The 15,270-nt window shown below is 39.9% G+C and overlaps 1 protein-coding gene across 2 annotated transcripts in view; it reads right to left on the reverse strand.

Annotated features, from left to right (window-relative positions):
* Window positions 1-1,351: 1,351 nt before the first annotated feature.
* gnpat (glyceronephosphate O-acyltransferase) overlaps window positions 1,352-15,270 on the reverse strand; it is a 38,433-nt gene continuing 24,514 nt past the window's right edge. For both annotated transcript variants that reach the window (XM_073056594.1, XM_073056595.1), the window contains exons 11-16: window positions 13,691-13,770; window positions 11,019-11,159; window positions 6,586-6,688; window positions 5,188-5,281; window positions 5,046-5,107; window positions 1,352-3,128 (exon numbers count right to left, since the gene is read on the reverse strand). In XM_073056594.1, the coding sequence (XP_072912695.1) occupies window positions 3,085-3,128; window positions 5,046-5,107; window positions 5,188-5,281; window positions 6,586-6,688; window positions 11,019-11,159; window positions 13,691-13,770 (524 nt within the window). In that variant the 3' untranslated portion in view covers window positions 1,352-3,084. The remainder of the gene's footprint in view (window positions 3,129-5,045; window positions 5,108-5,187; window positions 5,282-6,585; window positions 6,689-11,018; window positions 11,160-13,690; window positions 13,771-15,270) is intronic.

The following is a 15,270-nucleotide window of genomic DNA, read 5'->3' on the forward strand; positions in this document are numbered from 1 at the left end:
TGCTAACTTCTATGTTACCATACTGCCCTCAAAAGTCTATGATGCCGAGTAATCCGGGGGGGGTCTTCCATCCAAATACTTATCAAGGATGAGCCACTTTAGCATCTGAGGTTGGATGAGATTGAGCATTTTCAGGCTACTATGGCTAGTTTTATTCTAAACATACATGTAATTTTGTTCCAAATATGGATTTATGATTAACAACCAGCCAATGAGAACATATTTACATGCACTGAATATTTTTAGGATTTATAGTGGGATGATAGTATGGTAGAAATGGATTTGGTTGAGGCTACAGAAAACTGGATAAGTAGTAAAATTGAATAAGCAGAAAAAGATGCAGGCTCGTGAGGCAGGAACCAGGTAGTGGGACTTAAATGGAGAGGCTGAGGGAAGAGCTGGCGAAGACTTAAGAGCTGCATGGCTTATCATGTGGCATTTTTGTAATTATATCACAATTCTTCCATCTTGTTTTGACTAACTCACACGACCAATTCAATCCTTCATCTCAACCTCTTCAGAACATATCAAATGTAATCAAAGACTTAATGCTTTTCAGATGGTAAAAGATAAAATGCTGTGCAACTTTGATATGGTACCTGACATTTGCCAAAAATACTTTTCTAAAGTTGATTATAATGATTTGGAGAAACAAGTTGCGTCTTATCTTCAAGATTTCTTTCATTCATCAACCTAGTAGCTGTTTGCTGCAGATTAACGAGGGGAGGAAGTTTGACAATGTGTTGCTGTGGGTAAGCTGGCATCCTTTGTGTTTAATCCATACGTTAACTGACCTGGGTTCAAATACAGACTGATTACTAAATTGTCTAATTAATCATGTTCTGCAAAGTGCTTAAGTTGTATTTAATCTATACTTCCTCAATATGAAGGAGTTTATAGAAGGTATTCATAATTCAAAAATATTGATATCCATTTAATATTTTTTAAAGACAGCAGTTAGCACATTCATTCAGAAATGATAGAATTATCCAATTCTGAAATTCCTAAGACTGATTTGAGGATTACCATTGGGAAGTAAGACCATCAACTGGCCGAGAACGAAAATGATCCTGCAGATGCTGGAAACCCAAAGCAACACACACAAATGTCTGCAGTGTTCCTTCAGTATTTTGTGTGTGATGGATTGGTCAAACTGATTTTATTCAAGTGATGAGAGGAGTCACTGCTAATCCCAATTATAACAAATTAAGTGTTCCTCACCAGTATGAATTAGGAGCACACACAAAAAACATTTAAATTAACCAGAAGTAAATTAGGCCACTGAAGAATGAAGTGATCTCACATTAGTTATAGCCCACGCAGGCACAAAGGAAAGAAACACAAAGTACAATATCAATAAATGTAGGCATTTAATTGGATTAGCACTGTTAATTTATTAAGGAATATTGCAAATATCCAACCACATTTTAAATGTTATTTAAACAGAATGGTTGGAGCAGGGTTTCATATTACTGAAATGGTTGAGTTCCACTACCTGTAAACAAATTCATCTGAACGTTGGCTGTTAAACTAATGTATCAAAGTGACCACTTGTTTAGAGACAATTACTGAGGTAACCATGTGACACTTCACCCCTATCTTTATGTCTACAGTAACACATACCCTTATTTCAGGAGTGACCCTACTATTAGAGTAACCACAATCTCCATTGTGGGATTGATCCAAATATCTGAACCACCACCATCCCCAGCTTGGAAGTGAAGTGACCCAGATATCAGACAAGAACTGTACACTGTCTGTTCACTTCAGGAGTGATCCAAACATGGCTCAGTTTTAGCAGTGAGCCAATCAGCAAAGTGAGAGCACAATTCCCATTTCTGGGGTGGCCTGAACTGACAGTGAGTGTATATCAGGAGTAATTCAATTACGAGGCAGGCCGTAAACTCTGCATTTCAGTAGTGGCCACACATCCCCATTTCTAGAGAAAGCTAACAAACAGAGTGACCATTTTGGAGTGGTTCAATTTCTGGAGCGATTTCCTGGATCTAAATAGAACAAGTTAAACAAACCTTCACCTGCCCCTCATCACCACCCTCAGCACGTCCTGGGTGGTTTCAAATCTATTAAAATATTTCTCCCTCAAGTGCAATCACCACAATGTGGGAAAGCCACCTCCAAACTCGACAGCTGCAAAGCTAAAACTTTTTCTAAATTCTGACAATGCTGTGAAGCACACAGCATAAACAGATGCTAACTGTTTGTGGCCAATTCATTGACATCCATGTACAAAGTAAAAAGTGCTCAACCCTGGCCATTTTTACTACCTTTCTTACCATTACAATTCCCACTGTCTGTTGTGTCCTGGATTAGATTAAGTGCTTTTACCATAAGCATTTTCTGCATTTGCAAAAGCTTCTGATTTTGCTGTTCCATCCACAGTATAAAAGTTAAAAAGACTTTATCCAATTTTAAGGGACTTTAAAGAACAATATAAACCCCACTACCACCCTTGGCATTTAAGGCTGTATGTGAACTGAAGAGATGAACTTCGATGAAATTTTGAGTCTGAGGCAAATGCAAACAGGCCTCTCCTGCTCAAAACAGGTCTTACTCCACAGTAGCTATTGCTTGGAAATGGTGACAACAGAAATAGCCTTGTCCAAGACTAGATTTTGAAGACAGATCCACTGAATCTCCAGATTAAACAAATGCTTCGCAGAAATTTATGATAAACAGCATTGTCCCATTAGGGGCAAAACAGTATACTGTAAACCTGACCTTTTAGGCTCTGCTGCACTTTTAACTGAATGTGGTTCTGAAGAACACATTTCAATACTGTGTTTACATGAAACAAACTCTCCACTTTTATATATATATTATTAAAAAAAGACACCACAGGTGAAAGCAATTTGAAGCATGAACTGAGTAGTTACAGGGATTTCCTGCTTCTGATCAGTGCAGATCAGGTTCTTGTGACCTTGGATTCTTGAGTAAGTCATCAGCCCACTAGATCCATTCGAAGCAACATCTTTTGACAGCTGCATTTGGTTTCCACTTTCATTGACTTATAAACCCAACAACTTCCACCTACTCCAGGAACAATCGTGCGTTGTTAGACTGCACTCAGAGTCTGGCAACAGCAGCATTTTTCACTAGCATCCTGGGCACTGCAAAAGAACAGAGAGTTAACTTTTTAAAAATCTTTATATTATACACCTCAGATAACTATTTGGTCCATCATACTCAGATTAACACAACTTACTATATAAAACAAAAGTAGAAAGTTCAAAGATCAAACTACATGTATGTCATCATATACAACCCTGAGATTGATTTCCTTGCAGACATTCACAGTAAATACAAAGAAACACAACAGAATTAATGAAAGGGAGTACTGCCAAGTATTAATGGATTAGGTGTATAAGATGGGGATGAATTTCCTTGAGGAGCAGGTTAGCATGGTGGTGTGATAAAGCGTAATATTTTACGGCACCAGCAAGTTTGGTCCAACTCCTGCCACTATAAGAAGCTTGTATATTTTCCCTAGGACTGCATGGGTTTCCTCCATGGGTTCTGTTAACTCATAATTTTTAAATTTGCTCCTTAAAGTCTATAAGCAATCAGAAAATTATAGAGTACAGCTACAAGGCATGACATAGTGCACCCCCAATCAGTTCCAATCACGTGGCAGCAACTCAATGCATAAAAGCATGCAGACATGGTCAAGAGGTTCAGTTGTTGTTCAGGCCAAACATCAAAATGGGGAAAGAATATGATCTAAGTGATTTGACAGTGGAATGATTGTTGGTGCCAGATGGGGTAGTTTGAATATCTCTCACACAACAGTCTCTAGAGTTTACAGAATGGTGCAAAAAAACAACAAAAAAAAAACTTTAGAGTGAGTGATGGTTCTGTGGGTGAAAATGCCTTATTAAAGAGAGAGGTCAGAGGAGAATGGCCAGACTGGTTCAAGCTGACAGTATTCAAATAACCACATATTACAACAGTGGTGTGCAGAAGAGCATCCCTGAATGCGTAACACATCGAACCTTGGAAGTGGATGGACTACAGTGTTATGATCCCAGCCCCCTCCTTTGTGAGGATCGCCAGAGCCTTAGTGAAGGGGGAGTCAGTGACCCAAGAGAAGAGAGAGATACGTGCGGTGTCTCTCGTTTCACGGCGAGGCAAATCTGGCGACTGTGGTCATTGTCTCGTGGAGACACCTTTGTGAATTGGGAACTGTACTATGTGTATACCCTCAGGGCAACGTGGGTGGCGAGATGGAGAGAGATTGCATCATCCCAACCTGATTGACATCTGAGACCCCGTGAGTTCAGATAAAAGAGGGGTTGTAAAGACGGCCCCCGAGATGCACCAGAAGACACGCTAGAAATCCTGCAACAGCGTTTGATAGCGACAGCTGGTGGTGGGGTTCGTGTGCATCTTTTCCTTGCCTGGGATTGGCGACCTCACCACGAAAGAACGGCTTAGCTACAGGGGAGGCCACAAGTGAGCGTCCATTCCCCAACGAGTCTCCGACGAATCGAACTCCTAAAGGTTGGAAAACCCCGCCGGGTAACTGTTTCATTTAATCTCTATCTCTCTCTCTTTAACAAAGTGCACCAACGCAACACCACAAAAGACGGCAGCTGGTGGAACTGCAGTGAACGCAAGAGACTTTCAGATATACAGCGGACAATATATACATTACCCCTAGACAACGATAGAGCTTATTTCTTATTGGTTATTACTATACCTGCGCTTTAGATTGAGTATTGATGACTTATGTTATCTGAATGTTTGTATTAACCTTACTTTTGTGCCCCTTTATAAATAAAAAACGTTTGAAAATGGTACCATCAGACTTCAGCGGACCTCTCTATCTTTGCTGGTAAGTGATCCAGTTACGGGATACGTAACAACAGCAACAGAAGACCAGAAACATACATCCAAGTAGCCACTTTTTAGCTACAGGAGGTACCTAATAAAGTGGGACTGAATGTATGAGGCAAGCTAAACCACATGGCTGGCAAGGTGTTCATGCAATTATTATGCTGGTGGAAACTGATGATAAAAAAACTTACCCAACATGTCCACCACCCTACTGAGAGTCTGTTTATTAACCTTACAGATGATCCCATCAGCTCTGTAATGCAAAAAAAATCAATCAGACACAATTACCATTTCTGAAACAGAATTGTTCAGATGTGTTTTATTGATACATACGTCTTAAATTTTTCCACAGCACCTAGACGGCTTAAAGCAGCCAGGGCGTTTTTTTGCATATCCACTGAAAGGACCTCATTGTACTTCATGGCACCTGTAATAAGAGAAAGGGCAAGTCAGCCTCTGATGGGAATGACTCTGAACAGTGGTACTGTAATAAACCAGGGATATGATGCTGGACAACTGACTATTTCAATCATGGGTCACAAATTCTCACCCAGGTCTGATCAGCAATGGATTCACACTTGTACACTCTGCAGGTCTCTAACATTCCAGTTTAAGTTTATTGTCATCTGACTGTACATATATACAACCAAACAACATTCCTTTGGACCACAGTGCATCTGCAAAACACTGCACACAGCACATAACCAAAATATTACCACTAGTTAATAAAATATAATTCAAAAATGCATGTAGTGCACAGCACAGATTAACAGTAAATAGTACAGAACTCGGTGGTGGCAGGGAATTCATTAGTACCCAGTCTAGCGGTCCGAGTCCTGATGGTAGTAGCTAAGAGAGATTGTGGGATGGGTGGTGGGGATGAAGTGTATGGAGGGCGAGAGGAGTACACCTGATAATTAGTACAACCTCCCAGCACAACCAGTAGACAATTTTTTTAAAGTTATAGCTTCTTGGCCCATGTGAATAAGGCCTTAATAGTGATGCAACTCAGGAAACAGGATAGAAATACTGTGCTTGAAGTACTGTGAGCAGTTTTGGGCCCCGTATCAAAGAAAGGATGTGCTAGCATTGGAGAGGGACCAGAGGAGGTTCACAAGAATAATCCCAGGAATGAAAGGTTTAATGTATGAGGAGCATTGATGGGTTCTGAGTCTGTACTCACTGGAGTTTAGAATAATGGGGGGGGGGGGAAATCACATTGAAACCTACCAAATATGGAAATGCACAGACAGAGTGGGCATGGGATAATGTTTCCAATAGTGGGAGAATCTACGACCAGAGGGTACAGCCTCAGAATACAAGGACATCCTTTTAGAACAGGGATGAGAAGGTGAATCTGGAATTCGTTGTCACAGTCAGCTGAACAGGGTATACTTAAAGTGGAGGATAGTAGGTTCTGCGTTCATAAGGGTGTCAAAGGTTATGGAGAGAAGGCAGAAGAAGGGGATTGAAAAGGATAATAAATCAGCCATGATGGATTGGTGGAGCAGACTCGAGGGGCAGATTGGCCTAATTCCCCATCGTCTTAACTGCTCCAGTGAAGGTATACTCAACACCTCCAAATCCCATGTTCAAAACAGGCATTATTAAAATAATCACAGTTACTACTTCTACACAGAAGCTCAGCATTACTCACTGATAATGCAAAATCAAAACTTCCAGATCCAAATACATCAGGGACACCAAGAAGGAATCAGTGGGAATGGATACCTGTTAGAATGAGCTCCGCTGCATAGTTTCGGAATGCAGCAATAAACTTCTTCTCGGTAAAATCATCCGTAAATTCAGAGTGTAACAGGTACTTGCATATAACCTACAAATTCAAACATTTATGAGAAAATACTGTACAGGTTTTTGAAAAATGAAAGCATTTATTTAACCATACATATTTATAGAGAAAACCAGAGAATTAAAAAGATTGTTTACAAACAAAATAAAAATCTTGAATTTTAAAAATTAGTATTCTAAGATGCACCATTAAACATTTTTAAAAAAATTAGAGTGTGTTTGCAAAATATTGAAGCACAATAGAGTAACACAGAAATTAAAATATTACACAGAACTGTAGAGCACAGGAACAGGCCCTTCAGCCCACAATGTTGTGTTGAATCAATTAATAATCAAATAGCCAACTAAACTAATCCCTCTGCTTACACAATGTCCATATCCTTCCTTTGCCCTCACATTGACGTGCCTATCTAAATGTCTCTTCAAATTCCCTAATGTATCTGCCTCTACCAGACAGCACATTCTGGGCACCCACCACTCTGGATAAAATACTTGCCTCTCACATTTCCTTTGCACTTCTCCCCTCTCTCTTTAAATGCATGCCTTCTGGTATCAGACATTTCAACCACGGGGAGAAGCTACTGTCTGTCTATTCATATGCCTCTCATAATCTTACGAATCTATCAGATGACCCCTTAGCTTCCGCTGCTCCAAAGAACATAAACTAAGTTTGTCCAACCTCTCATTATAGGCACCTGCCCTCTAATCTGGGCAGCAGTCTGGTAAACGTCTTCTGCACCCTCTCCAAAGCCTCCAAATCCTTCCTGTGATGGGGCACCAGAACCGTACGCAATAGTCCAGAAGCGGCCCAGCTAGTTTTATAGAGCTGCAACACTTCTGACTTTTCAACTCAATGCCTCAATGAATAAAGACAAGCATGCTATATGTCTTCTTATCCCCTGTAAAGCTCTGTAGCCACTTTCAGGGAGCTATAAACCTGGACCCCAAGATCCTTCTGTTCATCCACACTGCTAAGGGCTTTGCAACAACATAAAATGAGCCACCGCTGTCAGTACCAAGGGCTACAATTTCAGTCTACCAGCATCAATTAGACTATTTATACTGCCTTATTGTTGCTGCTGACACCAACGTAGCAGAGTTTGTCAGACAGCTATAGAATTGTTCAGTAAAGCATGGCACAGACAGAAACAGTCACTAATCAGAGCTGGTGGGCATCCACAGTTTGGCAGCATTCAATAACTTTAGCAGATGATTACACTCTACTTACAAAGCTGTATTTTAGGCTGAAGTTATTTCTGATAAAGGGTTTGGGCAATCAGTTGTCACTAGCTGCAACACAACCTATGCAAGTTGTGAAAGACGTAACAATTCTCGTACTGAGGCAAAGTCCACCGTGACTCAGTAATTCTTGAATCTACAACCATTCATGGTGTATATAAAACAAGCTGTGGAGAAACCATTCCAGAATTGTGCACTTGTGCAGATGTACACAAAAACACACAATCAATGCCCTATGCTCAAATTACTTGATAAACCTAAGTGTTATTTATGATGTACACTGTCTAACACTATAGGGATGAGGTTTAGGGTACTCTTATTGTGATATCAGCTTAATCATTTGTCAGAAATCACATGGGAATATAGTAATACACCAGTCTTGCTACTAAAAGGGGTTGCAGTTAATTAATTTTTGAATAACCTAATTTTTAAACAAGTGAATCTATGAGTTGACTTCACCATGATCGTGACACATGTATTCTTAACATTTGCAAAGATAATCCCCTACACAAACAAGCGTGATAATATAGGCAGCAATTCAGTACTTGTGTCTAGTATATATACTAGAGCATGTCAATTTATCCAGTGGCTATGCTTCAGACACTTCCCATCAATCACTGCCTTCATAGTTAGATCTAGTGCTGGTTCTGTCCGGCCAATATTTAGATTACACCAAAATGGACAGACAATCTTCTCATTATCACACTGCTATTTGTGACAGAGGTAGGGCACAAAAGGCAGCTACAATTTTAATATGACAGGTATATTAAGAGTTAAGAAACTGCAAAAGACCCTGATGATGTGAGTTATAGACAGGCTCCTGAATGGTAGCCAGGATGTGGGCTACAAATTACAATGGGAGACAGAAAAGGAAAGTAAAAAGGGCAATGTTATGATTATCATGTGGATTTCAATATGCAGGTAGATTGGAAAAATCATGTTGGTACTGGATCCCAACAGAGGGAATTAGTAGAATGCTACAGGATGGCTTTTTAAGAGCAGCTTGTGGTTGATCCCACTAGAGTAAAGGCAATTCTGAATTAGGAGTTGTGTAATGAATTGGATTTGATTAGGGAGCTTAAGGTAAAGGAACCCCTTTAGGAGGTAGTGATAATATGATAGAATTCACTGCAGTTTGAGAGGAAGAAGCTAAAGACAGATGTATCAGTATTATAGTGGAGTAAAGGAAATTACAGAACCATGAGAGAGGCGCTGGCCAAAGTTTATTGGAAGGGGAGACTAGCAGAGATGATGGCAGAACAGCAATGGCTGGAGATGTAGGCAGATAAAATGTAAACAAAATGTAAAATATTACATATAGGAAGTAGAAATGTTAGATATAAATATATAATGGAGGAGGTTCTTGAGTTAGAAAGTGCACTGTATGAGAAGAATTTATACGTCCTGGTTGACTCATTACTGTCAACATCTAGACAATGTAGAGAAGCAATTAGGAAGGGGTAATAGAATGTTCAGCTATATAATGCACACAGTGGAGTTCAACTCTTCAGATGTTCTCCTTAAGCTGTATAATGCGCTTGTGAGGCCACATCTTGAGTACTGCGCACAATTTTGGTCTCCATATTTTGTGAGGGATGTGAAGGCACTGGAGAGAGTTCAGAAAAGGGCAACGTGATTCACTGCAGGTCTGCAGGGTGTGAGTTATGAAGAAAGATTGAAATAATTAAATCTTCTTAGCGTAAGTAGATGTAGAATGAGAGAAGACACAATAGAATTGTTCAAAATTATGAAGGTTATAAGGTGGATGCCAGCTGCTACTTCAGAATTAATCCATCAATGAGGACACGGGGCCATAGGTGGAGACTGGTTAAAGGGAGATTGCAGACTAACAGCAGGAGGCACTTCTTTACAGTGTGAGCTGTGGACACATGGAACAAACTACCGAGTTGTGTAGTTGAGAGTAGTACCTTAGAGATCTAAACAATAGTTATAAGACCATTAGACCATAGGAGCAGAATTAGGCCAGTCAGTCCATTGAGTCTGCTCTACCATTCCATCATTACTGATCCTGGATCCCACTCAACCCCATACACCTGCCTTCTTGCCATATCCCTGACTGATCAGGAAACTATCAACTTCTGCCTTAAATAAACCCATTTGACTTGGTCTCCACTGCAGTCTATGGCAGAACATTCCACAGATTCACTATTCTCTGGCTAAAAAAATTCCCCCTTACCTCTGTCTAAAAGGTTGTCCCTCAATTTTGAGGTTGTGCCCTCTATTTCTGGATACCCCACCATAGGAAACGTCCTCTCCACATGCACCCTTTCTAGTCCTTTCAACATTCGGTAGGTTTCAAAGAGAGCCTCCCTGCATTCCAGCGAGTATAGGCCCAAAGCTACCAAACACACTATTTGAAGGCCTATATATGATTCCCATAATGGCTTTTTCACCTTTGCAGTTTCTGAACTCCACCCACAAAGATTCAACATTCTCTGACCCTATGTCACCTCTTTCTAAAGATGTAATTCCATCTCTTACGAACAGAGCCACACCACCACCTATGCCTTCCTGCCTGTCCTTCCAATACAAAGTACATCCTTTGATGTTAAGCTCCCAACTACAGCCTTCTTTCAACTATGACTCAGTGATGTCCACACTGTAATTGTGCCAGGAGTTTGTCCATGCTACATGCATTTAAAAACACCTCTGGTCCTACATTCTTCACTCTTTTGAATTTTGCCTGTGTGGTACAACGTAACTCTTTGCTCTGTCTCTATTTATACCTAATCATTGGCTTGTCCTTCCTTACATTCATGTTACATGCATCATCTACTATGTGAATGTGTGAAGAGGAACTTGACAAGCTTTACTATGTGAGTATATCATTATCTACAACATAATATGTGAATAGGAATTTGACAAGCTTTGCTGGGCCAAATGGCCTGTTCTTCTCGAAAGCTTTCTAATGTTCTGAGAGCAATTCAGAAGGTACTGGACAGATACATCCCAAAGATGAAGTATTCTATTGGAACACAGACATCTGAAACTATTTTCAGCATAGTATTCAAATCAAAATTTTCTAGATTAAAGTAATCCATTTTAAACTCTGAAGGAACAATAGTTGTTGTTTGAACAAGAAAATCGCCACATACCTGATAACCTTCAAGAAAAGGTGTAAACATCACTGATAAAAAGGAAATAGTGGCATTCCCCTTCTCAGAGATGTAGAGATCAGCCTGAGATCCCTGAATAGCACCACTCTTCATCAGCAAGTACAAGCCTTCATCAAAATCCTGTGGATAGAAAGAGAGCAAGCGAGTTACACATTAAAAATACCTTATGCTGAATGAACTGTGGTCCATGGTCAAGCAAGCAAGGAAGACAGGATGTCAAGTGACACCAGTCTTGGCCAATTGTGTGACCAACAAATTCTATATAACCATATAACAATCACAGCACGGAAACAGGCCATTCCGGCCCTCCTAGTCCGTGCCGAACTCTTAATCACACCTAGTCCCACCTACCCGCACTCAGCCCATAACCCTTCACTCCTTTCCTGTCCATATACCTATCCAATTTTACCTTAAATGACACAACTGAACTGGCCTCTACTACTTCTACAGGAAGCTCATTCCACACAGCTATCACTCTCTGAGTAAAGAAATACCCCCTCGTGTTTCCCTTAAGCTTTTGCCCCCTAACTCTCAAATCATGTCCTCTCGTTTGAATCTCCCCTACTCTCAATGGAAACAGCCTATTCACGTCAACTCTATCTATCCCTCTCAAAATTTTTAATACCTCGATCAAATCCCCCCTCAACCTTCTATGCTCCAATGAATAGAGACCTAACTTGTTCAACCTTTCTCTGTAACTTAAGTGCTGAAACCCAGGTAACATCCTAGTAAATTGTCTCTGCACTCTCTCTAATTTATTGATATCTTTCCTATAATTCGGTGACCAGAACTGTACACAATATTCCAAATTTGGCCTTACCAATGCCTTGTACAATTTTAACATTACATCCCAACTTCTGTACTCAATGCTCTGATTTATAAAGGCCAGTGTTCCAAAAGCCTTCTTCACCACCCTATCTACATGAGACTCCACCTTCAGGGAACTATGCACTGTTATTCCTAGATCTCTCTGTTCCACTGCATTCCTCAATACCCTACCATTTACCCTGTATGTTCTATTTGGATTATTCCTGCCAAAATGTAGAACCTCACACTTCTCAGCATTAAACTCCATCTGCCAACGTTCAGCCCATTCTTCTAACCGGCATAAATCTCCCTGCAAGCTTTGAAAACCCACCTCATTATCCACAACACCTCCTACCTTAGTATCATCGGCATACTTACTAATCCAATTTACCACCCCATCATCCAGATCATTTATGTATATTACAAACAACATTGGGCCCAAAACAGATCCCTGAGGCACCCCGCTAGTCACTGGCCTCCATCCCGATAAACAATTATCCACCACTACTTTCTGGCATCTCCCATCTAGCCACTGTTGAATCCATTTTATTACTCCAGCATTAATACCTAACGACTGAACCTTCTTAACTAACCTTCCATGTGGAACTTTGTCAAAGGCCTTGCTGAAGTCCATATAGACTACATCCACTGCCTTACCCTCGTCAACATTCCTCGTAACTTCTTCAAAAAATTCAATAAGGTTTGTCAAACATGACCTTCCACGCACAAATCCATGCTGGCTACTCCTAATCAGATCCTGTCTATCCAGATAATTATAAATACTATCTCTAAGAATACTTTCCATTAATTTACCCACCACTGATGTCAAACTGACAGGTCTATAATTGCCAGGCTTACTTCTAGAACCCTTTTTAAACAATGGAACCACATGAGCAATACGCCAATCCTCTGGCACAATCCCCGTTTCTAATGACATCTGAAAGATCTCCGTCAGAGCTCCTGCTATCTCTACACAAACTTCCCTCAAGGTCCTGGGGAATATCCTGTCAGGACCCGGAGATTTATACACTTTTAAATTTCTTAAAAGCGCCAGTACTTCCACCTCTTTAATTGTCATAGGTTCTAAAACTTCCTTACTTGATTCCCACACCTTACCCAATTCAATATCCTTCTCCTTAGTGAATACCGAAGAGAAGAAATCGTTCAAAATCTCTCCCATTTCCCTCGGCTCCACACATAGCTGACCACCCTGATTCTCTAAGGGACCAATTTTATCCCTCACTATCCTCTTGCTTTTAATATAACTGTAGAAACCTTTCGGATTTACTTCCACCTTATTTGCCAAACCAAACTCGTATCTTCTTTTAGCTTTTCTAATCTCTTTCTTAAGATTCCTTTTACATTCTTTATATTCCTCGAGCAATTCCTTTACTCCATGCTGCCTATATCTATTGTAGACATCCCTCTTTTTCCGAACCAAGTTTCTACTATCCCTTGAAAACCATTCTTGAAAAAAATTCACTTACTCATTTAGGATTTGGGTGTAATACAAGTTTTTTAAAAAAAGAACCCATCTTAAAAATCTTTTATTTTAAAAAAATATTCATTATTGGAACCAGGATGTTGTCTGGTCCTTTGGAGAAATTTCTTCCTACTTAGGATAGAAATGTTATGACAAAACACTCAACATACATTTCAATTTTCTGATCTTAAAAGTTTAAATGACTTTATCAAGTGCACCACCTTCTTAATAACACAACTGATTTTTTTACCTGTAATAGATCATTATGAAAGTAGAAATATCCCTTTCTAACCTTTTCCCTAGTACACTGTGTACACTGCACTTGGCTAAGATTTACACATCATGTTTTATTTTACATTACCTTGACATTATTCCCTGGTGAGAAAACAAACTCGTCAGACAGAACTTCACGCAGGTAGCTGAAGCAGCTGTAAATGTCCTCTGAAAGATGTGAGAAAAGGGAATTAGGTGCAATCTGTAGTTCTGATTAGAAAATCTGAAGCCTGATATGCTTCATTTTATTTATTTGGAGATACAGCATAGGACAGACCTTTCTGGCCCAACGAATCATACTAACCAGCAACTCACCTATTTAAATTCCAGCTTAATCACAGGAAAATTTACAATGACCAGTAAGCCTACTAAGTGGTACGTGTTTGGAATGCGGGAGAAAACCCTGCAGTCATGAGGAGAATATATAAATTCCTTACAGTCTGCACCAGAACTGAATTCCAATACTCCAAACAGTAATAGCATTACCCTAACCACCACGCTACATGGTGCCCCTTCTCTTACTGGTATGCAGAAATAGATTATACTTTAAAACATATCTTTACTTGTGTTAGCAAACAAAGGTGCAGTCTCTTGTCATCTTATACTGTCAATTTATTCAGGTCATATCTTGGTACATTTCATACAACATACACCTTGGTAAAACCTACTATCAGATACCATTCCTTAGTCAGTAGGAAAGGGTACCAGGAGATGTGCTGTAGCCGGTTTGCCTGCACAGAAAGTGGGTTGCCACAGTGCTACATTTTTGGAGAATGCTGTAGAAAGGGGACAGAAATTCATCAAAACTTTGTTAGAATCAAGTTTTGCCTCTAGTTGGAATCTCAAATTCAGTGTTTCTTTGTTGGTGTGTTTAAAGTCCACAGACAAATAACAAGATGGGTAGTGATACTTTAAAGTGATAGGATTGGCAGATTTTGATATATCCAATTTAATTAGAAAAGGCCTGGTGCCGGAAGATAACGCCAAGAGCCACCAAAAGGAAAATTAATGACAAGATGGGTGAAGAGACGATGAAATAAACTGGTAAGTTTTAAAACCTTGCCACAAGGAGGAACTCCTGACAGGTTGGAGCTTCACAGTTCTGAAAGTCTGGGAAACAATTTATTAAGAATCAGAATCAAGTTTAATATCACCGGCATTAGTTGTGAAATTTCAGAATCAGAATCAACTTTCTTATCACTGGCATGTGTCGTGAAATTTAACTTAGCAGCAGCAGTTCAATGCAATATATAATATAGAGGGGAAAAAGGTAAAAATAAATAAGTAAATCAATTACAGTATATGTATATTGATTGGATTAAAAATTATGCAAAAGCAGAAATAATATATATTAAGAATGAAGTAAGTGTTCATGGGTTCAATATCCATTTAGGAATTGGATGGCAGAGGGGAAGAAACTGTTCCTGACTCACTAAGTGTGTACCTTCAGGCTTCTGTACCTTCTACTTGATGGTAACAGTGAGGAAAGGGCATGCCCTGGGGTGCCGGAGGTCCTTAATAATGGACCCTGTCTTTCTGAGACACCGCTCCCTGAAGATGTACTGGGTACTCTGTAGGCTAGTACCCAAGATGGAGCTGACTTACAACCCTATGCAGCTTCTTTTGTTCCTGTGCAGTAACACCCCCCCATACCAGTCAGTGATGCAG

The sequence above is a fragment of the Hemitrygon akajei genome, chromosome 9, assembly GCF_048418815.1.
Source record: "Hemitrygon akajei chromosome 9, sHemAka1.3, whole genome shotgun sequence".
NCBI classification, from domain to species: domain Eukaryota; kingdom Metazoa; phylum Chordata; class Chondrichthyes; order Myliobatiformes; family Dasyatidae; genus Hemitrygon; species Hemitrygon akajei.